The sequence below is a fragment of the Antrostomus carolinensis genome, unplaced genomic scaffold (genome assembly GCF_000700745.2).
Source record: "Antrostomus carolinensis isolate BGI_N321 unplaced genomic scaffold, ASM70074v2 scaffold5054, whole genome shotgun sequence".
NCBI classification, from domain to species: Eukaryota; Metazoa; Chordata; class Aves; order Caprimulgiformes; family Caprimulgidae; genus Antrostomus; species Antrostomus carolinensis.
The window spans coordinates 1,189-27,315 of NW_010311259.1; the positions used below are offsets into that span (position 1 = coordinate 1,189).

General features: G+C 39.5%; 1 protein-coding gene across 3 annotated transcripts; it reads right to left on the reverse strand.

The window, feature by feature from the left end:
* Positions 1-14,013: 14,013 nt before the first annotated feature.
* Positions 14,014-24,797, reverse strand: LOC104523932 (phosphatidylinositol 3-kinase regulatory subunit alpha). 3 transcript variants are annotated; one of them, XM_010166665.1, is made up of 10 exons: positions 24,782-24,797; positions 21,161-21,263; positions 20,380-20,478; positions 20,073-20,253; positions 19,431-19,556; positions 18,246-18,388; positions 17,792-17,968; positions 17,614-17,682; positions 14,888-15,058; positions 14,014-14,431 (listed from the first exon to the last, which is right to left on the reverse strand). In XM_010166665.1, the coding sequence occupies exons 1-10, from the start codon at positions 24,795-24,797 to the stop codon at positions 14,242-14,244; spliced, it is 1,275 nt and encodes a 424-aa protein (XP_010164967.1). In that variant the 3' UTR covers positions 14,014-14,241. The 3 variants fall into 3 exon arrangements, with proteins under 3 accessions (XP_010164967.1, XP_010164965.1, XP_028940499.1); XM_010166663.1 differs by lacking the exon at positions 24,782-24,797 and adding an exon at positions 22,619-22,724; XM_029084666.1 differs by lacking the exons at positions 17,792-17,968; positions 24,782-24,797 and adding an exon at positions 22,619-22,724.
* Between the last annotated feature and the right edge of the window lie 1,330 nt (positions 24,798-26,127).

Genomic DNA, 26,127 nt, shown 5'->3' on the forward strand with positions numbered 1-26,127 from the left:
GCTAGAGAAATTATTGAAACAGTTAGCAAATAAATTACCTAGTTGATATGATCACCATTTTGCTGATTGAACAGCATTTGAACAGGTGTTCCTCCAATACTCTCCAAAAGGGATTATTTAAGCGAAGTTTTAATGTGCATCTTCTTCTACTGAACTTTCTTTAATGAATACCCTTGGTGTAATTTTATCACCCATTCAGGATTTTTGCACTTTGATACTGCTCCCATGCAAATGACTTTCTCCTTTATCCTTTACCAGACCATGCATGTCTTCAAGGCTAGAAGGCCTGATTAGTAATTTCTGTTCAGTCACGTTTAAAACTGTTGGTAAAGAAATCAGAACTAATTTAAAATATTTTAGCTTAGCAAGTAGGCAATCTAATAATTTTAATTTAACAGTAAAAAAAGTAACCTTAATGACAATCAAATCTACCTTTGATTTGGGAGTAATTCTAGGGAGATTCTTGTGTTGGGATTAGATGGAGTCAGTGTACCTGAGGAGATTTTTGGCACATATGACCAAAAATGATGGCCCCATCATGTATATTTGTTCGTTTCCAGCTCACATGAATTTGTGCTGGGATTGCAGTAGTTTGCAGGGAAGGGGTATGAGACAGAAGACCTAAGGATATTTTCTGATTTGGAGCTTCCAATCAGTTAACAGTTAGTTATGCTGTGGTACATTTTCAGAGTCATAAAAGCTTCTAACACATTAATTGGCCCTTTTGTTACTGCTGTGTTCAAAAGTTCATGTTTCTGATCCAGAAGACTAGGCAGCATTGAGCTTTTCAGTACAAATGAGCTAAACCAAAACTGAGGATCTAAAATATCTTTGATTTCTGTGTGGATAAAGTACAGTGACGAAACACCAGTCCAGTATGGATTCTGTGTCACACTCTGATTTGACTGGGTTTGGTTTCCTGTTCTGTTCTTAAGTTATATCTGTTCAAAGCAGAAGGTTTGTGATTTCTACAATTGTGTGAAATGGTTTATCATAGCCGCAAAATCTCCCAGACTTTGGTCCTTTAGAATCCAAAACCAGACTCATATCATAGACCGATGAGGCTTTGAAAGGTGTATATTGATCTAAAAATAGTTCTGATCTAAATGTCACTTCTTGATCCGTAATACTCGTAGAATTATAAAATCATAGAATGGTTTGGGTTGGAATGCTGATTTGCCCTCTGTCCCTTCCTCCCTCCAGCTTATTTCTCAGGCATGGAGGTGAACATCCAGAAGGACGTTAAAAAAAGCAATCCCACCCCATGGGAACAACATTTAAACAAAGTTTAAAGATCATCTAGTTCCAACCCCCCTGCCATGAGCAGGGACATCTTCCACTAGACCTGGTTGCTCAAAGCCTCATCCGGCCTGGCCTTAAACACTTCCAGGGAGGGGGCATCCACACCTTCTGTGGGAAACCTGTTCCAGTGTCTGACCACCCTCACAGTGAAGAACTTCTTCCTAATATCTAATCAAACCTCCCCTCTTTCAGCTTAAACCCATTTCCCCTTGTTCTGTCATTAACTGCCCTTATGAAAAGTCCTTCCTCAGCTTTCTTATAGGCCCTTTCTGGTACTGGAAGGTTGCTGTAAGATCTCCCCGGAGCCTTCTCCTCTCCAGGCTGAACAGCCCCAGCTCTCTCAGCCTGTCCTCATAGGAGAGGTGCTTGCTGAGGATGCACCCAATCCCACTGTCTGTGTTGCTGACAGAGATGTTAAACAGCTCCAGTCCCAATACTGACCCCTGAGGGGTACCACCCATCACGGCTCTTCACTTGGACATCAAGCCATTGAGTGCAGCCATCCAGCCAATTCCTTGGCCCGCTGAGTGGTCCATCCATCTAGTCCTTGCCTCTCCAACTTAGAGACAAGGATGTCATGTGGGACAGTGTCAAATTCCTTGCATAAGTCCAGGAAGATGACATCAGTAGCACTTCCCCTGTCCACCAATGTTGCAACTCCATCACAGAAAGCCACCAAATTGGTCAGGCATGATTTGCCCTCAGTGAAGCCATGTTGGCCATCATCAAACTCTTCTTCACTTCCCATGTGTCTTAGCATAGTTTCCAGGAGTATTTGCTCCATGATCTTGCCAAGCACAGAGGTGACACTGACCAGCCTTTAGTTCCCTGGATCTTTCTTGTTGCCCTTTTAAAAAAAGGGGCTTACGTTACCACTTTTTCCAGTCTGTGGGAGTAACCACCATCTTTATAGCTATGCAATTGCCTATCTCAGTCTCAGCCTGCTTAGTTTTCAAGAAGGTTGAGGTTTCATGCTGTACCCAAAGAGTAACTATAGAAACAGGGATGTGAATTCAGTCTTCCCTTGTCTCTGGTGAGTGCCATTCATGACTGGGCACTATAATAAGTTTCTTTATCCCAAAGAAAATTTATATCTATAGATTAAAACCACCAATGGATTGAAGCTGACTCTTTAGTCTGATGGGAAAAGCATTCACCTAGGATGCCTTACCTGTGACTCTGGCCGCTGCTCACCAGAGACTCTCCTAGACCTCACATATGCTAACTAACTACTAGCCTGGTCACTGTTGGCTAACAGGCTATATTTGATGGAAAATTGAGTCCTGCTTTTAATTTTGAACATTGAAAAAGTTTTGCTGAATCCATAACGCTTGTGAGGGTTTCATATCAAACAAGTGAGGTTTTTTTAATGAGAATTGTCCTTGCAGAACTATTCTTGATAAATTCTAGTATATGCACGCTGAACCTTACATTCCCAGTCTCTTTTATGTCCATGACCAGATTAATTTCTAGGAAAGGATGGAGAATGATGACATCTTGTTGCTGAGTGGGCCATTTATCTGACACAGGAATGTAGCTTTGGATTATCAAATGCATCAGCACTAACAAATAAATCAATAACTTTAAATTGATAAAGATGCTGGGCTGGAAAACTTAACCCTTATTGATCTGCAGAGCAAAATTAAAAAGATAAGTAAATCTGAGGTTTTAGAAGAGTGTGTGAATAGAAAAGCTAGTCATTAACAATCTTGTCATATTTCTCTGCCTTGACCCTTCCTCTTGCATTCAAGTAGACCTCCCAGGAAATTGATCCACTGAAAATGGGTAGCCCAGGAAAATATTGGAAGAAAAGCTTTTTTTTCTGATCTCACGGTTCCTCTCTCTCTGTGGGAGCCAGTTTTCAAAGCTCCATAGCCAGATTTGCTTCAGCAGCTACAGAGGTGAAAGGGTAGAGAGAATTCGGATATAAAGTATCTGTTAGGACCGATACACACAGGTACTAATTACTTTTCTCATGGGGAGCCTACAGTCAGCTATTTCAGCTTTAAGACTGTACAGAGTAGAGCTGAAAGAAAAAAAAAAATCAGCCAGTTGCCCTAACTGGTGCTGATACTTTTTGTGAGCTAAAAAGCTTTGAAGATGACAGCTCAAAGAAGAAAATATACATGTTGAATTGGGCATGGGAATGATTCAGTCAAGGCCTACATATGCATTACCAGATATGCTTTGAGATGAAATGGGAGAAGCTTTCTGTGCAAGGAATACTTTATTTGAGTTTCTGATATCAGGCATATTCCTCAGGTGTGTTGTGATTTCATATCAGGACATAAGCTAGCCACCATCTTCCCTTGCAGCCCTATTGCCACTGAAAACAATCAAGATGTGTGGGTGGGAGAAACTTTGGTCAGCTTCAGCTGATTTCCGTCAGTCGATGGAATATTAAGGTTTGAGGAAAGTAAAAAAGACCCCAGTATTTGTTTTTTGACTGGAGAGGAATTCAGCAAATCTGATCTAGAAATCATAAGTATATATATACAGTAAGGATGGGAAGCAGTGATGGAGCTGGCATAGACTCACTTTCCAAGCTCCAGAGCATTTTTTTTCCTATAACAGTCTGTTTCACTCATGCAGTGTGAATACTGAGGCATTGACATGGATTTCTCAGGCTTCTCAAGATGCTCTTCACACCAATCTTATACTGTTTTCAAGGGATAAATGAATTTTAAAAATGGGGGAAGTGTGGCATTTCAAAATGAGGACTATTCATTGGCACAGCCTGGCTAAGATGCTGAATGCATTCTCAATTAGTCAGCTTGTCTTCAGATCTGAGGTCACATTACTGGTGGTATTCAGCTAAGAAATGTCAGGCGAGCCCAGGTGTGCCTGCAGGTATTGTAGCCATAGTGTCTTCAGCATAGACATGCTGAAGGAGCATGTGCGTCCACATAGCTATAGACACTCTGAAAATAAGGGGGGAAACCTGTTAATTTAATTGCTACAGCCAACCACCTTCCCCAGTAAAAAGAGCTTTCTTGAAAATAGAGGATGTGCTTTTCCATGTGACACCAAAAGGAAGATTCTTGTGAAAAAAATTCTTACTGAGGCTTTAATAGCAATCCCATTCCCTTCCCCTCTGCTCTCTTCCTCTGAAAATGTCTGTTTTCACTCAGTGTTACCCAGGACCTGCCACACACATTTGGCCAGAAGTGTGTACAAACACCCAAGTGACTTGTGCTAGCGGAAGACAACTTGGGCCTAGCCTCTGGACACACCCTACTGGAAGCCCATGTGGCCCAGAGAGATAAGAGGCTTTTTCTCCACTAGAGAACTGTGGATGAGACCTTGCTCATCTGTGCCTGCCAAGATTACTGTGGGAAATGGACAGACCATGACAAGATTTCAGTTTTAGTGACAGTTGTTGGTAATGAAGATCAAGACATTTGAAACACCAGCATCATTTAACGGCACGTATTTGTACGACAGTTGGTTTTTTTTGTTGTTTTGTTTTGTTTTGTTTTTTGTTTTTTTGTTTTTTTTTAATCAGTTTGTCCTCTCATCCCCTCTGAAATACTCCCAGCCCTACAGGAGAGTGGTTGCGCACATTTATTCACGTGTGTGTTGGGTTTGTGTGTGGGGGAGCCGTTTTTGGTAGTGGGGGAAGGGGCTACATTGATGGCTCCTCTGAGAAGCTTAGCAAAGCTTTCCTGGCTCCAGGGTGGACCCACCTCCAACCCAGGCTGAGCCAATTAGCAATAAATGCCTCTTTGAATCCATATTTATGAGGGAAGAACTGGTTTTGAAAAGGAGGAGAGAACCAGGAGGCCATTAACCTGAATAAAAGATGACCATCAGCCTAAAAAAAGAGAGAGCTTTGTTGCCATGAGGAAAGAGAAGGAAAAGGAAGATAGAGAACCTCAGGTAACAGGATCACAGAAGACTAGGAAGGGTAAATGACATCCCCACAGCCCATGAAAGTTCAACTGTGGAGCAGATACCCGTGTGTAGGCCATGGAGTAGTCCATGCCAGAGCAGAAAGCTGTGCAGGCAGTTTGTGACTGAATTCAGAGACTCCATAGTTGCTCAACAGCAGAAAGAGGGGTGGAAGAGACCCCCAGAGTTGCAGGAGGAGGTACGTTGAACTGGAGACCTGTCTGCAGCCTATGAAAGTCCCCATACCAGAGCTGGGAGCTGTGCCCAAAGAGGTCTGTGACTCCATGGGAAGCCTGCATTGGAACACTTTGTTCCTAGACCCTTGCAGCCCATGGGAGGGATCTCATGCAGTCAGTCAGATGAACTGAGTGCAACCTCCAGTCACTGTCCCCTGTGCTGCTGGGGGAGAGAAGGTAGAGAAATGGGGAGCAAAGTAATTTGAGCCGAGGAATAAGGGAGGGGTGAGGGGAAGGTGTTATAAGATGTGGTTGTTATGTCTCACTGTCCCACTCTGCTTGACTGGTAACAAATTAAATTGATTTTTCTTCCCCAAGTTGAGTCTGTTTTGCCCATGACCATAACTGGTGAGTGACCCCTCCCTGTTTCCATTTCAATCCACAACCCCTTTGTTGTGTTTGTCTTCCCATCTCACAGGGTGGGTGAGGGGAGTGAGTGCAAGACTGCATGGTCTTAGCTGTGGGTGAAACCACCACAACCTCCTAGGTCAGTCTGTCTTCAGCTAGGAGCATTATTCTTTTGTCCAGAAACCTACAGTGCCTAGCATAAAGAAGTGCAATGCCATGAACTCTTTCTGAGGATCTTATTCCCATATCCTGAGGACTCCTGGTGCTCATGGGTTGTTTGATAGTCTATGGCTTTCTTGTTTACATCACCTCTTATCAGTAGAGCAACAGCTGTTTGCATAAGAGCTTCTCCTGTTTCATCTCATGTCGCCTGAAGCTTCTCCCCCGTGTTCTTCCTGCCTTAGAACTGTCACTGTACGTGCTCTAGCCACTGAGGCTATGCAAGGCCAAACCTCCCATTTCACTGGACAGGAAAACTCTCCATGTATTCTGCAGACCCTTCTCAGCAGAGCATTCTCTGCTGAAAGGTTTGGTTTAACTGGGGTATATATCTATATATTCCTGTACACCAAAAATATTGTCGGGCCTATCACCTTCTTGAATTTTCCATGTAGTAGATGCATAGGCAATTTCACACAGCTAAGGTAGAGCTCAGTGTCACTGTGAAGGAGGTAATTTGTCTGAAGACAGATTGTTCATGTCTTTTCAGCTGGCCATATGGCAGTGAAGAGACCAAATTATTCCCCCAAGGCATCGATAAGCCAGACTTGAGGCAGTGCTAGGTTTTGCCTGAGAGCAGGCAGAGAAGCCAGTAGTATCCTGGCATTACTGCTTATCTGCAGTCCCCTGTGTGGAGTCCAGCACTACAGCTCCAAGGAGAATATGCCCAGCACCTTTCTGAACATCTGCCACCTTCACAATTACTACGAAAGACCCAAAGTCTATAAATCAACTGAACTTTCTGCCCCAATAATTTTTCTTTTTCGTTACGCCTAAGAGCAGAAGATATCGCAGCTAGTACTGGAAAGATTAAAACTGAACTGCCTACCAGCAGGGAAGAGACTGAGTTCATCTAACCTTAGCTACCTTAAGGTTGCACGTCTAGCATAAGACATTTGCCTGGGCTTCCTCTCAATGGAGGAGTCAATGGAGTGACTCCATAGTGTGATTGATTCACTGCATCCTAAGACTAGTGCCTGAGGCACATGAGGTGAGTTGTCCTGGGGAATTGCCTGGCTCTCCGTGGAGAGACCTTTGCCAGATAGCTTTGATGACAAGCCTTTCTTTTAGGTGCTTAAAATTAGATGAGATGAATCCCACCTCAAAATGTTCAACCTCACTATCTTCCTGAAACAGGGAAGAGCTGCAAATTTCATGAGCCTGCAAACAGGTGCTGTTTTTAAGTGGCAGCCTTTGCCCAACAGACTAATAATCCTGCAAGGATTTCACTGGGAAGGTGGAAGGCACGTGGGGCTGCAGCCGCAGCATGATGCAGCCTATGTCCTTGCTCAGAGCATGCAGTGAGAGGTGTGAGGCTGTTCCCTTCCCCAATGGCATGGAGGGCTCCAGCTCTGGCAGCTGCTGGATTTGCATTCCTTTCATATTCCCACTTCATGCTCTTGCAGGTCTCTATTCCCATTCAGCTTCACAACTACAAGCTGCTAAGAGCCGCTATATCCACCTTTTAGATAGGTAAAGCTTACATCTCATTCCCCTGCATGCAGTGACAGGCCGCTGCTGCGAGTTCTGGGTTGGCAGGTATGACAGACCACCCTGTCACACAAACCAGCCACGGGACTCCCTGCAGGGAGGTCACCAAATGTTGACTCTTGGTGTGTCTATTTCACCTAACACCCCCCAGACTGAAGAACTTCAGGTGGTTACAACATTAAAAAAAAAAAAAGGATTAATCCAGTAGCCTTTGCAGAATTAGTTTTACACCAAGCGCAAGACTTAAGGAAAAATAAAGTAAACCATGTAGGAAATAAACATTTATACAGGAAATGCTCTCAAGTATGAATTAATTATATTTCTTCTAATGAGTCTTCTAACAAGTTAGGAATACTAGACACATAACAGTGAAATCATCATCTGGATTAACTACATTAATGTCCAGTTTTGAGTTTTGTCAATATTGTTTGTACAAAGACTTGAGGACAGCAGGCTTTAGATCCTTTTGTGTGCTACCTGTTACATTTTTCTCCTGGCAATATTTGCACGTGTTTAAATCAGTGGCCTAAACTCCTTTTTTAGGTTGCAAAGGTAATTTCTTCGTAGAGGAAAGAACAGCTCAACAAGAGGTGTCCTTGTAATGCCATTTCTGGCAAGAAACATGGCATGGTGCAGCACAAAACCCTCCTTTTCCAAAGAATTGTCAGCATGTTTCTGGTTATCTGATTGCTGTTCAGAGGTTAAAGTGCTGGTCCCTCCAAAGATTATACAAAGTTTGAATAGTGGCTGATCAATTGATAGCTGTTTACCCAGAAGGTCCCTACAGTTTCTATTTTTGGTAGTCCATGTGTTTGAGGACATAGGTCCTCAAAGGGATTACAAAAAAAGAGACACCAGAACCACGTCCTCAGCAGTGCTGCCACAGTTCATGCGTTTTGTTGTTTCAGAAGCAATAAGGAAGGGCCTGGTGGCTTTGTACAGCCCAGGTCTGACAGGAAGCGTGTCTGACCCTGCTCCCCTGCATGCGGTCCCACAGGGAAAGCAGAGCTGCTAATTTTTAGCCTTCTTTCCAGCCAGGAATGCTGGCAGGACCTCACTGTCCCCCATTTCCTCGGTTTCCATGCTTTAAATGAGGGCCTCTGTGGGATGTTGGGCCTCTGGGGTAAATGTGTATCCTAAACATAATTATCTCAAAAGGGTGCCTCTGCGAAAAAGAGGGGCGCTTCCCTGTGGCGTAAGGGAGGGCCAGCTCCACAGGAGGCCATTAAGTGCAGCGAGGGGTGGCCCAGGGCCTCAGCAGCTCTGTGCCACGGGGCTCTCCTCACCCCCACCGCCATTTTGTGGCTGGGGGGCATGGCTGGCTGCCTCTGCCTGCAGCCATGGGAGTTCGTGTGTTTGTCCATGCAGAGCTGTTCACAGGCACCCACACGGACTCTGCCTGCCCTCCTGCTTGGCCCGTTTGCCTCGCACGGACCTCTGCCCGACAAATCTGCCCTTACTCGCTGGCTGGCTGGGCAGCACTGGGGTACGATTTACAGTGGGTCTGGTCAGTCGGTTTAAGGAAGACGGCCCTGGGCGGCAAGGGGAGCCTGGATGCAGGGTGTGGGGTGATGTGCTGGAGGCCGAGATCTGAGGGGAGGAGATGGCACCTACGCCTTCAGTGAAGCCTGGAGAAGGCAACAGTGAGAAGTTTTTAAATCTCCTCTTCCTTTTTTGGCAGCTTGGGAGAAAAAAAAGGCCCCATGATGAGCATTCCCAAACCTTTAATATCACACCCACTTGTAGCTGCACAAAGATAGATTTAAGCAATTTTTCATAATCCGTACGAAAAATGACCATCAAGGCTTAGCAAGAAAGCACAGAGGGAAAGTGAGGGCGTGTTTGTCTGCAGATAGCAAAAATAGAATACATTTTTGTAAACTGTTTTTCCAGTCTGCCAAGAGTGATTTCTATACAATGTATGGTACAGGAAAGAAATCTGCCAGTCCGTAGATTTCTGCAGCTTATGCTCAGCCAGTCATAATTTCTCTCAATAGTTGATTGACAACGTGTGATTCATGACCGACCTGACCTTATTTTCAGACGGTGAGCTCTATACGGCTGCAGAAGAGTTTGTATTGCTCAACATCGGTTCAGGGAGTAGGCATGAGATAAACTTGGTGTCTGTTTAAAAGAATCAGCTTACTAAGAAAAACTGCAATAGGTAACATTCACCAGAGATCTGACACGAGACTATTTTGGAGGTACTTAACTACTCCATTCAGTTCAATACATAGGATGGCTGTGAGTCAGCTGAAATTATTTGCTCCCTAGTTCCCTCTAATTTTGGGTCTCTAATAAAGTGGGCCACATACAGACAGGAAAAGTCATCCAAGGATGCTGGTAAGTAGACATCTCAGTCCTAATTGAAGCCTCAACAACTGAAATGCAGTTTCAAAACAACCTTTATTCTGCTTGAAGACTTATTACAATTTTTAAAGCAACTTAAAAACAAGACACAGCTCCATCAACTCTATAGCTTAAACAAAACTTCAAGGAGGCAAATATTCATTGTTGCCTTGTAAAGGCAATTTACAAACCACTTTACCCTCCACCTCCTCAAAGACCATTTCAAAACAAAGTAATCAATGTTTTAAAGACATTTAACAGAACAGAGCTTTATCTTTAAAAACAAGAATAAAAAAAATAGCAGCATCTTGGGCAGCTAATGCAGTCTCATTAGGACAAGTGCAATGTAATGTTACCAATTCCCACAGTCCGGTTTAGTCTTTAACTGCAGTGGTTCTACATAAAATGTTGTATTTTGGAACCTTGTCCCATGGGAGGCATTGTGCTTTAAGCTGCCCATTTCTAAAGTGACCCTGAAAAAAAATATCATCAGGATTCACTTTCCCAACTTAATACCATGCATAGCAAAAGCACTGTGTGAAAATCGGCATAAGTTTCCCCATTAGAAGCATCCGAATGTTTTCCCAAGCATTATTATTTCATTGCCAATTACAAGACAAAGCCATTTCTTCACTACAGAACAGTTGACACCAAACAGAAAATTTGAAAATTTGGTTTTACAGATTGTTTGACAAGATTTTTTAGATAACTGAACCATACAGACAAGCTTTTTTTTTTTTTTCCCTGAAAGAAAATATCTAACACAAATTCAGTTTTCTAACTGTATTTGGAAACATGCCGCACCCACAAAGGTCTACTGTGCATGTGTGTGTGTCTTTAAACAAACTTAATGATATCACTTACTGAAATCAGCAAAATGATAATGCTTGGTGAAAATGCACATATACTGGGATCTATTAATATATAAACATAGCAAGTGTGCACGCACATGCACATATAAACATCCCCAAACCTCCAAATTCAAATTTCAACTTAAGAAAACCAGAAACTCCTGATTTGGCTTGTGGGTTCTGGTTCTCTGTGTTATATCTCATACCTTTCAAAGGTCTTGTGAAAGTGCTGCTGCAGTGCAGCATAACTCAGGGATTTCAAATAACAAAAAAATCCCCAAACAAAAAAACCATAACAAAACAAATCCCACCTTTGAATCATATTAGATGGAAAAACTACAGGTCAATAGAAATACAAAAAAGCATCGTGTTTCTTCAGTTATATCCATGTGCTTTTTTTTCTGTATATGTTAGTCTGTTTGAGATCAAATCAAAATTGGAGTGAACAATATGGTACATTAAGGACAAACAACTCTGCAGTGAATAGGGCCTTTGGCAGGACATAGCTCTGTGCATTAAGGAAGGAGGGAAATGCAGAGGCCACTCAATATTTAAGTACCAAAGAAAACCCACTCATCCCAATTTAAGGGCATTAAGTGATCCTAGCAAATTGGGCAGACCCTGTGTAAGCAGAACTTCCCCCCTTGGGAAGCCCTAAGCACTCATCCTTACAACATAGTGCTTATTTCTCATTGTTGCATGTGCAAGAAAAGCAAGTGCCAAATTTGCACACACATTTTTTTTTTTTTCCTCTGCTCCAACCATAGATGAGGAGAAGTTCTACAGCACTACACGAATAAATGGTATCCCATGCTGAGCTGGGCATGCTAAGGATATGGCCCACTGACATAACAGAGGTTTTCTTAATATGAGGAAAATTAGATCCAAATGCCTTAACTATGATAAAATTTCTTGACAAATGCTATGTGACATATCAATTTGGGTTACATATATTTTGCTTATAGAGAAAAAACCCAACAATTTTACTCTTAAAATACTTAACATTCAAAATTTAATATATGTCCAAATAGTATCTTTGATTGCTACAAATGTTAAATTGTTGTATACTGAATTAATTTGTAACCTCAAGTTCAGCAGTATAACTGGCATGCTAGAGTAATTGTTGGTGCTTTTCATAGTGAAAAAGTTATTAGTAAACCAAATTTACATGGTCCTACAGGCCTGAAAAGAGTGTGGAATGAGGAAGGGAAGGAATGAAGACTAAACTTCTATTCAGAAAAAACATTCAGAATAATTTTGTAAGTGGTGACTATCCAAAAACATTAATGTTGGTTGAATCTTGTTTCCTGATATAAATTCCAGTAAGAAAATGTATCTGTAGGAAAGCAAAGACAACCCACCAAAAAAGAGCACAAAATAAAAATAAAATCAAGAGCCTTACAGCCTCAGAAATGAAGGAATAATGTAAAAATTAAAAGATAATATAAAAACTACTGGAGACTGGCAAATGTATTATTATTATTTCCAGTAGCTTAATAAACACTGCATACTTTGAATTAAAACATATGTATTTCTAAAACACAGCTATTATGACAGAACTCCATGGGTCTTACTCTTTTGATTGTGTGTGCAACTCCCTTTAATAGTAATGGATCCTTCCTTTGCATCTTGAGGGAAGAATAAATACATGTTTACTTAGTAAAAACTTTTCCAGGATTTCTCTGAACTTCATTAAGTTAGCAATTTGCAACGTGTGAATTTCCTTAGTGGTCAGAACAGTAAGTAACCACTGCAAACTATCCACAGTGAATTGTCCCAGAATTCCTAATAAGTTTGCTTTAGTGGGATTATTGTATTTGTTTCTTTTAACTAAACCATAGTTCTTTTAAATCTCTGATATCTGAAATTATAGAAGTGTTCACTTTCATACTGCATCAGCCTACAAACTTACAAAAATAAATCTGAAATGTTAAATATGATAGCCAAATCATTTTCAAAACAGACATTTTCCAGTCTTAATTAGCTCTATGTTGTATCCAAACATTCTCAGTAAAGGTGGGAGCTTTTTTTTTTTCACAATACTAATACAAAAAACAAACCTAGGCAACAGATTAGAGAAACTTCCTTCATATGAAGTGAAAATACCTTTACATGCTGACAAAATTTCTGCCACAGTAGGTCAAGAAGTAATTTATTTCCTGTGAAGAGTGGATTCATTAAGAAATCCAAACTACCTACCACAGTAGCCAAATTTCCCTGTTTTTTTCTGCAATCAATATCAGAGAAGGACACACTATTTTCTGTCTTCCAGATACAAAGACAATCATGATAGAAGTTCAGAATGCTTCAAGAAGCAAACATAGTGTGGTACCGTATTCTAAAGATATCTCTGAAACAATATTGTTGGACTCAGTGATATTTTGTAATGTTCATATTTTTTTTATTGAATAAAGCAGCTTTGAAGCTTATCAGGCACTGCCCAACAAAATATTTAGTCAAAAAAAATTACGACCTTTTAAAACTTTGAGCTAGTAGCTCAATATTCTATACAAAGAAAATTGTAAAATATTTCATAGTTTTAATTCTGAAGCCAACACTTGCTGGCTTCCTGTACATAAAAAAAAAATCCCCGAAAACCCCCAAAAATCCAAAACAACAAAACGAATAACAAAAAATAATAATCAGGAAAAATATTCTCAGGCAAAAGAAAGAAAGAAAAAAGAAGACAAGGAGGGAAGAAAGAAAAACAAGTTTAACCTGTAGATATGCTTGAGAGAAGACTATAGCCTAAAGAAAATTCAGTATTGCATAGCACAGTCTAAGAATTCAGCTTTCAGCAAAAAGAAAAGGGAAAAGAGAAGCAGTTTGGTATTGATAGTTTCCATCAATGATAGTCATCCAATACTATGTACATTATTATATACTGTATGCCATTGAAAGTCCTGTTTTCTTCAGTCTTAAATATATTCTTAAAACAGGATTTTTAAATGTCTAAACAAAACACTTCCTGGCACTTTGCTTTTACAAGTACTCTGAACAACATACTGTAACTGAAGTTCTTTTAAAATGTTCCTTAGAAATGAAAGTGCCATTCTGCTACATATCATTCACTAGAAACCAAATAATCCACAATGCTGTGTGTCTGGATCCACTGAGTGCAGTAACACCAAATCCAAGCCAGGTTGTGACCATGAAATTCCAATAACTGAATGACAAAGACCTCTTACATCTTGTGTCTGGAGAATCCAATGTTCTAGCTGGTAAAGCTTCAGAAGTGGTCGTAAACAAGCACCATGGTTAAAGGCCTCTATGTCCCTGCAGGGAGATCAGGTTAGGATTTCTCTCTCTTGTGTTTTTCTTTTCTTAAAAAAAAAAGCACTTCAGATTAGAAACATACGTTCACAGCTTAATACTGTGATCTCTCCCACTGCAGTTGTGAAGGAAAGCTCTAGTCCCATCTGAAGACAGATAGCTTTGATACTGCAGCTCAAATTCTTGAGTAAGGCTTAAAGGAGCCTTCTCTCTCCAGAGGCCTCAATGTTGTCAGATCTTTTCTTTAGGAAAAAAACAATCAACCCAGAGTATTAAGATCTTCATCGCCTCTGCTGTGCATATACTGGGTAGGCTAGTGTGACATTGAGAGAGTCATTGTGCTGCACAAGTGATGTGTGTTGATAATGTAGCACCAGTTCTTTGAGCGAGTTGTACAAGTTATATGGCTCTGCAAATCCATACCCAGTAGGTGTTTTGTTTATCACACAGTGCTTTACTTCTCCATCCACCCTAAAGAGGAAAAAAAGCACAGTTTTTAGTTTGTCAGTACAGTAAAGTTAAGCTAGAAAATAAGGTATGGGCAATAAATCTTAACATGCTAGTTACTACATAGAATTCCTGCCTTCTGTGGTGGGATAATGGTAAAAAGCCTAGGTTTAACCCCAATTCCCAGATGTTGTGTTAGATTAGGGAGGTAGGAGATAGGCAGGACTCAGCAGCTCAACAAAAAGGAGTGCATCCATGCTTTGGTTTCCCTTCTTCTGTGTGAGGCTCATCTGTGGGAGTGGCACAGGTTTGAGCTCTGTAGGAAATGGAATGGCAATAAGGATGGCCTCAGCACTTGCTGGTCTGCGTCGAAGCCCAAAGGTACAATGGGATCCATGCATATGCAAGCTCCTATCTGCCTCTGGCTCAAAGTAGGTGCCTCCAATGTTGGTTACATCATTCACAAATTAGGGTACATACACAACAGAGCAGGCATAGCAGCCTTGTTTGCTACTCTCTCGAACAAGGAATGTTCCATCTCGCTTTCCCCGCAGAAGATTTTCAGCTTGGTTTCTATTGATGTTTCCCACATTCCACGTTCTCTCATCATGATGGGGCAAGTCCTCATCATCTTCTACCATAGAGTATTGGCTGTTGAAATAGGACAAAATGTGCTTGTGAAACATATAGAAGAGCAAAATCCATGAATTAAGTAGTTCCAATTTCATATTACTTGGGGGGGGTGCTTTCCTGTTAAAACTGGGAATGCAAACCACACAATACTGCACCGTTTAAACCACTGAATAAAAATAAAATATGATTTCTGGTTCTTGTTTCTTGCAAAAACACTCATTTAAATCTGAAGAAAGATATAAAAGGATGCTGTGTTATCTTCCAGAATCTGCTGTGAGTACTTCAGTACTTCTAGCGTTGCTCACTGTTTTGGTAAATAGCAAGCCCAATGAAATCAATACACTTTGAGCCAGCTTCATTTCCAAACATCAGAACACTTGGTCAGCAGTGAAAAACCATGCAATGTATCAACTACACCTGCAGCTTGAGAAAGCTATGAGCAGTTGTACAGGTAGATGGATTCATTATTTATCAGGGAGATGGTTTTGTGGAAAGGGTGGAATAGCAGAGTGCTCTCTCTCTCTCCCCTTATAACCTGATTATGAGAAAAGCACATAATATAGACCCTTCTCTACCAAAAGAGCCACCAACTAGAAAGCTGTTTTAGAGTTATAGAGAATTCTCCGAGCTAAGCCCACCATGAAAGGCGACGTCACTGGTTGAGCTTTGTGGAAACCGCTTTGCATTTCCAGAGCCCCCTACTCCCCCAGCAGCCTGTACTGCTGAGCCATGAGTCTCCTGCTCAGCTTGCAATCAGTCTGTGTATGGCTAATGTATTTATTCTCTCTGTAATAGGTTTTTAACCAGTTTTCCTTGGTCTACGAAAACACGACTTCTCACGCATCCACAGTCCTGTCTGAAGATTCTCAAATTAGTGTACAGAAATTAGCGATCTCAAAGAATTCAATTTTTCAGAAACAAGGGTTCTTTTTACACTCTCTAGGTCCCTTATCCCATCATACTCCTTTGTCCTACTTGATGCTGAAATGCATTCGGCAGTGGCTCTATTTTCAACCAGCACCTAGAGAAAGCGACTCCTGTTTTCTCTGCTGATCATTATATTGATTTTTTTTTTTCTGCATTACAATGTTTTTCCTAAACTCATATTCTAAAAGTTTAATTTTTCGGCAGAAATCTGAGCACTTACCAGACTCACTGGCAAGGAGAGACACAGAGTAAGACAAAAGGAAGATTTTCTGTAAAAACAGTTTCACTTACTATTTTGATGCTATGTTAAAACTATGGCCTGGCTTTGTTCTTTGTCTACCGTTCAAGTGATGGGAGTACTGTTGCAAACAGGTGCCTACATATTCTCCATCATATCATCTTTAAGCTGCGCTAAGACTAAGTGAACAACATGACTGTAAAACATGTATACGATTTTTATCCCCTGCTTCTACCAGTGCAGTCACAGCAGAGATGCACAATTTCCAGGATAACAGTAGGAAACTAAATAAACCAAGCCAAATTAGAACAGCTGTGGACAAGGCTAAAATGTAAATCTACAAAACAGTCATTATCAGTTTGCTGCTTTTGCTATATGTTCAACCAGGCAGTGTAGAAGGCACGCACAGGAAACTATATAGGCAGAAAATGTTGATACAAATATTACTCAGACAACTTTGTTTTTCTGTTTGTTCATTCTTCACTCTTACTAGACTTTTGATATTATTTTGTGGCTTGCTTTTGTTTAAATTTGGTCTACCTTCACACCATCCAGGTGCTTTTTTCCCAGGAATTAGGTGAAACATATTAATTAGACAAACCCCTGTCAGAACCTATAGTAAATTGAATTGCTGAAATGACAGAACACTATCGTGCCATTTCCCAGAAAAATTAACTAGACCACAAAACCAGAGAAGGACCACGCTTCAGCATATACAACTTTACCATACTAGGAAGAAATTCTTTACTGTGAGGCTGGTGAAACACTGGAACAGGGTGCCCATGACTTCTTGGTCATAGATGCCCCCTCCCCGGAAGTGTTCAAGGTCAGGTTGGATGAGGCTTTGGCTTTGAGCAACCTGGTCTAGTGGAAGGTGTCCCCGCTCATGGCAGGGGGTTTACAATTAGATGATCTTTAAGGTTCCTCCCAACCCAAATCATTCTGTGATGCTATGATTCTGTCATCTCCGATAGCAATGTAAATACACTGATGTGGGTACTTCTATACCAGATAGCATCATACCACCAACACTTGAAATCTGGAAAAAGCCTGCACATGCCTAAAAGACCTGAACAATCTATCCATCCGTATCCATCCAGCATCTCTGTAAGATACTAACACCTTATGATCTTTATTTTGTTGGTAAGAATAAAGACACAGTTTAAAGATCATTACTATGCTTTGCTATAGTAACTCGATCATGCACTTTCCTGAGTAATGGAGAGCAGCGGGTGAGACAGAGTCCTTTCTAATACTTGCATAATGTAGGCTGCCATGTATGAACAGTGTACATTGTTAGTGGAGACCTAGGCTTGCAATTTCCTGTCTGGTCCAGGCATTAAATATATCACACTTTTGTGTAAGATGATTTGAATTACCAGAAATACTTAAATTTTTTAATACTCACTCTTCTGTATTTTCATTTCCAAGCCATTCATTTAGCTTCTTTTGCCGAACACCTTTTTGAGTCAGCCACCTGAACAATCATTGCAAATAAAATTAATTGTTAGTCACAGAAGTTGAATACTAATTAAAAAAAACCCCAAAACTTTTTAAAAAAATTGTTAATTCATAATGATACTCACATCAAGTACTGATCTCTTGTCTTCCTCAGCTGTATGAGGTCTGGCTTAATGCTGTTCATACGCTTGTCTATCTCTCTATATTCAGCTGCTTGCTTCTTTAAATCCTCTTCTAATCTACGTCTGCTGTCCACAATTTCACTTATTCGAGACTTCAGTTTTTCATAGTTGTGCATAATTCTGAATGGAATAATGTGGTAGGTTACACTCTGATGATGCCTTATTCATAACTTTATAATTTGCTATTTAGCGGTATAGACACTTACGAGAATACGTTATTTCTTTAGATGCAGCTCTACATTTTGCAAGTTCTTATCTATCCCATTTGAGGCTTGCTTTGCTTACAAATAAACAATTTGAAACGTGCCATCGTGTTTTAGTTTTAGGCAGATGTATACTTGGCACCACTTCTTTCTTCAAAATCATGACAACTTTAAATGCAAATACAACTACTGACCTTTGTATCTCTTTTTCATTTCCTTCCCGTTTAAATTTTTCAATGTATTCCTTACTGTATCTTTCTTGCGTCTGGCACTGCTCTTCAAATATTTTTATTGTTTCATTAAATGCTTCAATAGCTGTTCTTTTCATTTGAATTTCCTGAAAATAAAATAATTGTTATTACAGTTGTTATCAGACAGAAGGGATGATTTATTGGCTTGTATCACAGAAACATTTCAGTATATTATAATAGAAGACCTCAATACCCCTTTGCCAGAACGCATTCTGTCTGCAGAGCCTTGTAACACAGAGAGAACAGGTCTGCGCAAAAGGCTACCATGACAAGGCTTTCTATGATGAGGTTTTCCAAGAAAGAAAAACCGCTAGACAAAGAGCTAGTACAATCTTTGTTTTGTATAAATAAATTTTATTTATGATGATTAGAGCCTTACGGCAATGCACTTTGACCTTCGTACCAACTAATGTCCTTAGAGGCTCATCTGGCTTTCTGAAATAAAAGTGGAAGATATTGGACTGGACAGTTCTTGAGGTCATCTAGTCCAGCTTCCTGCCCCTACATAGCTAGTCAATAGGTAAGTCTTTTAAGTCATTGGTTCAAGTTGCCTGCACTTCTCCACCTTTCATCAATTATTTTTAGGTGAATTTCCTAAAATTTTAAGCAGCAGTTCTGATTCTGGGTCTGTAAAACAGCATTAATTCACTGGCACTTCAAGACTTGGCTCATCATTGATTAAGTTGAGAGAAGGATAGACGCAGCTTTTTATTCCTGCACTGTATCTACACATGTCATCTCTCTACCCTGCACAGATGAAACCAGAGCCTTCAAGAACTAGAAATAAAATAAAATGCTTCCCTGCAAATGTGTCTTGAAAACTGTAACTCAGCTTGATGAGGTCAGTATGCAGAAGTGTTAGTAAATCAAGACAGTTGTGTGCTTGCTGTGGATGCAGGTGTCAGGCTTGGGCACGGGGTGGGTTAGGTTACAGGTGCTGACTGTTCAAACATGAGTAAGCGATTCTACTATACCGAGCAAGCACATCAGATATGTTTCCTCCTCTGGGCAATGGTGTGGTGGCAGAAGAGAAGAGGAGGAGGATAGAGGAAGATGGTAGTATGAATTTACAATAATGTTCTTCTAAAACAGAAATCTGCCTTCCCTTTGGTATCAAATCTAGCTCACCTGAGATGTTCTTGTGTAGTCTTCATAAAGTCTGTCATATTCTCGGCTTTTTTCTTGGAACTGGGTATTATATTCATGTAATTTCTTTCCCACTGCTTCAATGCTATCCTCTTTTACAACTTGATCCTGGAATGATGAGCAGAAGGAAAGATATTCCGTGAAGAAACAATTATATTGCACAGATTTTCAGGGAAAAACAATTACATTGCACAGATTTTCACAGGGATAAAACTGCTTAAAAAAGCCTAGATAGTTATATAGTAAATGTGACTCCTCTTTTATCAATATGGATATATATAACACACTACAGGCATAATATGCAAATGAGAAATTAATGACAAAAAGCAATTTTGCATTGCAAGTGTTCAGCTTTATACTGAAAATGATATATTTCATCATTACTGAGTGGGATATTTATTAACCTAAGTTTATTCTTAATAATGTATCTGCAGTATTTAAAGTTTTAATTATTTATATGCAAACTGTGGAGTTGGTTTTAAAAAAAAAAAACCATATATCCATTTTTATACCCACTTCGTTTTTTCAAATATTAATAGAGCTGAAGTTAATGATAAATGACTCCCCAGACTGCAGTAATTTCTCTGTATTTAAGTGAAACACAAAGAAAATAGACCAAATTACCTGCTGGTACTTAGATACTGGATACAGCAATTTTACATCCAGTTTAGGATTATACTGGGCTAGAGATTCATTCCGGTAGTGGTTTATTAGCTCGACCACAGAGTTGAAAGTCAATGGGTCAGAAAAGCCGTATTTCCCATCTCGATGAAATATTTTGATTAATTTGTTATTTCCTCCTTTCCTGCAAAAAAAAGTTTGTTGAAAAGTTAGGCATACTTCAAGTACTATTTCCTAAAGAACATCATATTTTAAATGCAGTATTGCGTTTTACTGTCATGTATTATAGACCTAACATAACTAGTCTTACCTTAGTGTAAGTGTGTAGTCCCCATGCATTTTAGTTGAAGCATCTCGTACCAAAAACGTTCCATCAGCAGTGTCTCGAAGCTTCTCATTTACTTCTTCTCTAAAATGAAAGCAAAAGTAACCGATGATTTCAGCTATTACTTACTCATTTATCCTCTTGCTGTGCTCTAAGTTCTTCTGTTTTAAAATATGTGTTTTTTATAAGCCTTCTTGATCTCCATATTAATAAATACAGTTATTTAATAGCTTATTTAACATTGCTGGAGAACAACTGTGATATAAAAATGGTATGTCCTATGTCCTCTCACTGCTGGACAAAATTATGTTAATGCGAAGGTCTTTCTGCTTGTTCATACAAGCCTGCACAATTGGAGCAGCCAGTGCTGGCCTAATGTACCTATATATAGTACAGTTAAAAATGTTGTTAATATATGGCACTTGTTGGTCTGGCTTGCTAACTATTGTACCTACAGACGAGGTTCTAGATAAAAAACAAGAAGAAAATACATATTTCTTGGTATTGTCCTTTCATACTAGCATTGCACAGAGCTGCCTTAAGTAACAGAACAATCATTTCACATACTACATTCTAACTGACTGCCAGTAACTTTTTAGTCATGTTTGGAATAAAACCAAACATAATATGCTTGTGTAGGAAAATATCCTAAAAACAGCCCTTAGAACTGCATTTTTTCTATACTTAAGCATAATACATACACACAGAATAGCATAGAAAGAAGATAAAGCCAAACATAAGAAAAACATGTCTTGAGCTGATTTACCTTGAGATATCTCCCCAGTACCATTCAGCATCTTGTAATGACATGTTGTTATTCATGCCGTTGTTAACTACAGTATTAGCTTTTGGTGGCTTAGGAGGCAGTGCTGCAGATGAAAGGGGAAAAAAAATTGAGTATAACTCATAGAAAACCTGACCATATATTCCTTGAAATTCCACATTATTCCACCAATGAGAAAAAAAAAAACATAGTTACAAAGTAGTTTTCCCATCACTAAGTCTTTAGAAGAAATTGGAGGAATCAAGGTATTTTACTGAAAACAATATAATTCAACAAGAATGATGTACAGTTTCAAAAAAGTATGTTACTCTTGCAATAACACATATTAAGCAAAATATAACGCCATACTCATCTCCTCTGCCTGTGAATAAAACATTTGAGAAAAAAAATTCTGAAGTTTGCTTTTACCTTCTTCCACTATCTTCAAGTGAATACAAATAATAAAACATGTAAAATTTCTTTTTTTTTTTAACTCCTGTGTAATGATCTTAGAGCAGTGTTGCTGCTTCCTCACCTAGAAGCTGAGTAATAGAAGATGCAAACTGTACATTTTAAGAAGAACTGGGTTTTTGTGATCCTCAGCATTCTGTGCGATGATTTGCTAAAAAAAAAAAATCCAAACCAAAAAACCAACCCACTTTAAGAAACCCATCTGTGACCCAAATGCCCCTGGTGTTAATCTTACTATTCTACAGAATAAATTGTGTTCCAAATGCCAGGAATGATTAAAAACCACATCCCCCTTTTCTCAATGTCAAAGCTGCATACGTATACCAGTGGGTGCCAGAGAAGATACTGCAGCACTCCTGACATAGGAGCAAGAGGGACCACATTGGAATCAGGATTAAAAATCAACTCAGCTCTTTTAGTTCGCCACTAAGTACACCATTCTTTATGAATGTCCCTGCCCTATATATTATGATCAGCTACAAAAGATCATGTTTTTAAATTTGCAATGAGTATGAAAAAATGATGCAATTATCAGGTATTCAATTAATATTGCTAGATTTTAAAATCTGTTTTTCTTCAAACAATCCAAAACAACGAATTTTAATCACTGTTTCAGGAAATAAAAATGTTATTACAACATCTCCTTTTAGTCACAGTGTGACTACAAATAATAATAAAAGAAATACAAAATGTTAATGATATAATAGCAGAACTAGAACTACATCTGACAGAAGAAAATCAAAACAAAATAGGTCAATTCAGTAAAAATTAAATTAAGTAAGCAGACAGGTATTTCTACAGGTTATGATTCTAATTACTATAACCATGCATTAAACCACAATTTAATTCTAATTTATGAAAAAAGGAAAAAGAAAAACTATTTGTATCAATGACAAAGTAAAGAAATCCTACATATCCACTAATAATTTTTCAGCAGCTATTATAAAGACCAAAAGAATTAAGTCTTCCATAATAAGACTGCAGTTTTACCTGGTGGATCCATTTCTATGTAAAACATCAAGTCTGTGCCACAATTTATATCTGTCTTAGGATATTCTATATCCAGTTCTTCCATATTCCAAACAGTACTGTACATTTGTATGAGTTTCACTGAGTAAGCTCAGATACAAGAAAAGAGTCAGGCTCTCTTTGTAATGGTGTCTTGGAATTCATTTTAAAACCTATAAGGGGCTGCACTGTAACCTATTACATCATAATCCTCAGCCAATCATGTCAAAATAATGTCACCAGACCACTCCTGTTTCATCATTTTGTTCTACATTAATCTTAAAACAATTTCAGTTTCAGGAAGAATCTACATTTAGCAGAACTGCAATATAAACCTGGTATTACAAAAAAAAGGAGTGAGTGGGCTCTCCACGCCCGCCTTCCCAGCTCGTTTTCCTGACTTTGCAGCATGGTACAGTCCAATCCTGGCAGGATGACAAAAGGCTGATATGCTGCAGCACGTAGCTCTTACACACACGCGCACACACGCACGCTCACACACAGAGCAGCTCCCTTCAGAAGTAGGTCGGTCATATCTCACTGCACCTCCTGCTTCGATGCCTGAAGTTTACCATTCAAAAAGCTTTAAAAGGCTTCTAGACCTCCTGTACGTGCAGAAGGGAAAAGAGTATAACTCTGTGTGTGTGTATCCAGTACATATCCATTTTACATACAGACAGAGGCACATCTATCTCCACATAATGAAATAGGGATTTTGTTTTAAAACTGTGCAGATTTCTATTACTTTAATGGACACATAGGTCTGATACACTTGATATTGTTATATAAAATGTGCCTACTGCAGAGATGCCTTCCCTCCCTTATTATTTCATATTAAAATACAGTTCGATTTGATCTAGATTAACTCATTTTGAAATCCCAAACCCAAATATTGTAATCTTACATTCAGCAGACTTGTCTAAACCATGGAATAAAGTAAAAACTGAGAGAAATCTTGAAACATGATTTTGCTGAACATAAAAGGCCAGTTTGTCAGGATTTAACAAGATTTAGTCTGCCCTTTCACACTGTTTCTCTACCTTGTTCTCATTGAGATATTTACAAGTTAATTCTTTTTAAAAGCAAGAGCCCCTTGTCAGTGTCTCCTTCCTCACCTGACTTTATGTCATCGGTATCCTCGTACCATTTAGAAATACTCCTTAACTCCCCCCTGTGCTGACTGTACCTCTCTCAGACTTCTTGGAAGAAACATTCACAGAAGAGACTATTAATTCCAGAGCAGAATGCTATGTAAAGCAACGTGAATGCTTTATACTCACTATAATCTATGGGGGTAGAAAACCAGATACCAAAAATAACCACAACAAAGAGTAGCTGTAGCAACTATCTGTGCCTACATCATAAGAAATCCTGGTGCAGCTGAAATGTGCTCTATCTCACAAATGCTCATTAAATAAAATTAACACAATTTATATCCTTCTCAAATATTTCACACCTATCTACCCCCTCTCTGTGCCCCTCAGCAGCTTACCCCTTTTGGACAAGCATTAACATACAAGAACATGTTTGAAGTACCAAGAGCTACAAAAAAATGCATGCTAGTTTGCTTTATACTTTAACAAGCTTAAATTCATTCTGAAGTAGACTCTCCCCTCCCTGTTGAGGTAGACATGCTCCAAAGATTCCTTCCATTTCCAAAATGAAATAGGATACTTAAAATCATCCCAGACACAAGTCCAAACACTGAACTTGGAGGTTTAGCCCACCTGCTACTCAAACAGTTGAGTTGCCAAAGTAATTATTTAAATTAGGTTATAAAGATTTCCTACAAAAACTACATTGCTGCATTTAGGTCTCATGTGGGATCAGTAAGATTTTTTATTCCACTGAATAAAAGCTTTCAGGAAAAATTACTTCCCCAGGGTTTCACTGGTGGCCAAATTCTGGACTGCCCACACTTGTATAATCAGGTTAGTGCGCAGCTCAGACTAGCCTAGCCTGCAGGCAAGAAAAGACAGGAGGCAGATAGGCAGATTCCCCATTCCCTGAATAACCTGGAGAGGTACTGAGGTATTTGACTTGCACTCATGTACCTTAAGACCTTGAAAGCTCTACATGGTAACCAGTTATAGCAAAATATGAAGGTGATGAAGAAGACACATACAGAAATTCAAAATCACTTACTTTGTAAATTATGCATCACAAATGCTTGCTCTTGTAATACAGCCTGAAAATACAATCAAAAAACCTGAAAAACTGGTTTCCTCTTATAAAAATCTTGTTTAAAAAACCACCCCAAAACCTCCTTTTCCTAGGAAGCTTCTCTGAAGCAATGAAGAAAAAAAAAAAAATTCCAAAAAAGAGACTGCTCTGCTTTCCAACCAACGTTCCATAAAAATCCTTAAAAAAGTTGCAACATGCAGTGAGAAAATCCAAGCCTTCTCTCTCTTCTTAACTGCTTAAAGCTCTGTGCTGTGCCGAAGGTATCCACTTACTCTGGTTGGTTCATCATTAAAAAGTGAACCTGACTTTAGTACTGTTAAAAAAAAAAAAAAAAAAGGAACCACCACCCTTGGTAGCTTGCACGTCTCTCTCAGATAAAGATCTCAGTTTCATGATTAACTTGGGCACGTTCAAATATTTGCTGAGCTAGGGATTTCAGGTGGGGGAGGGGGAGCCAGATTCAAAGTAAAAGTTGTCATCAGCTAACAAGTGGTCAATGCAGGGCTAACTTTCTCATTTTAGCTAAGTAAATGAGAAGACCATTGTAAGAGGACTTAAAATAGTCTCTGTCACTAGCTGCTGAGCACAGTATTAAAGTCAGGAAAACATGAACAGACAAATACAGGAAGTGGCTAACTAACTTACTTCTGAAAAAAACCAGAATCAGAATCTTTGTTGAAAAGAGCTGCATCTCTCAGAGCAGCCCTGTGCAAGCAAATAAGCCTGCTTGCAAGCACAGCAGCACCTCTCACACACTCACACTGGATTACAAATACAGATGCTGCTTGAAGACCCTTAGCATGACACTGTGAGGCATTTTATCAATTTCCTATAAACTGAAAATAGTAGAAAAAACAGCTGTTCATATCCATGGTGTTTTCCAGTATGTCAGGACTGTTCATTCCCTGGGCAGGCAGGCAGGAAAAGGGACTGTACAGAAAGAGAGCAGTTTAGGGCAAATTATTTTCCTTTCCTTAGTGTTTGACGGAGGTCAGACTGGCTAAAGGAGCAAAGAAGCAACTGAAGAGCCTGCTCCCCTTTGCCTACAGAGATTAACTTCTTTGTCAGATATACTTTTACAAGGAAATAAGTTCAAGGTGAAAGGAGAAGCAGACCACAAGATTTCATTTAGAGAAAGAAGAGAAGGGGACTAATATTTTCCTCCCACTTGCTGGAAACAGTGAGAACATCTAGTAGCTTCATTCCTTGAGACCAGCTTGTGCTCCTTATGGCAGTCAAATGGCACTGAAAAGTTTTCATGTCCTGAATACCCCACCTACCAAAATCTTCCTATGCTACAAAACACC

What these genes read in the sequence shown, in the direction of transcription:
- LOC104523932 (XM_010166663.1), bottom strand. Translation starts at nt 22,724, where the DNA reads ATGTACAGTACTGTTTGGAATATGGAAGAACTGGATATAGAATATCCT. An exon ending in GACTACACACTTACACTAAG is followed by an intron (nt 20,254 to 20,379) that starts GTAAGACTAGTT and finishes TTTTTTTTGCAG; the next exon opens with GAAAGGAGGAAATAACAAAT. An exon ending in ACAAGAGATCAGTACTTGAT is followed by an intron (nt 17,683 to 17,791) that starts GTGAGTATCATT and finishes ATGATTGTTCAG; the next exon opens with GTGGCTGACTCAAAAAGGTG.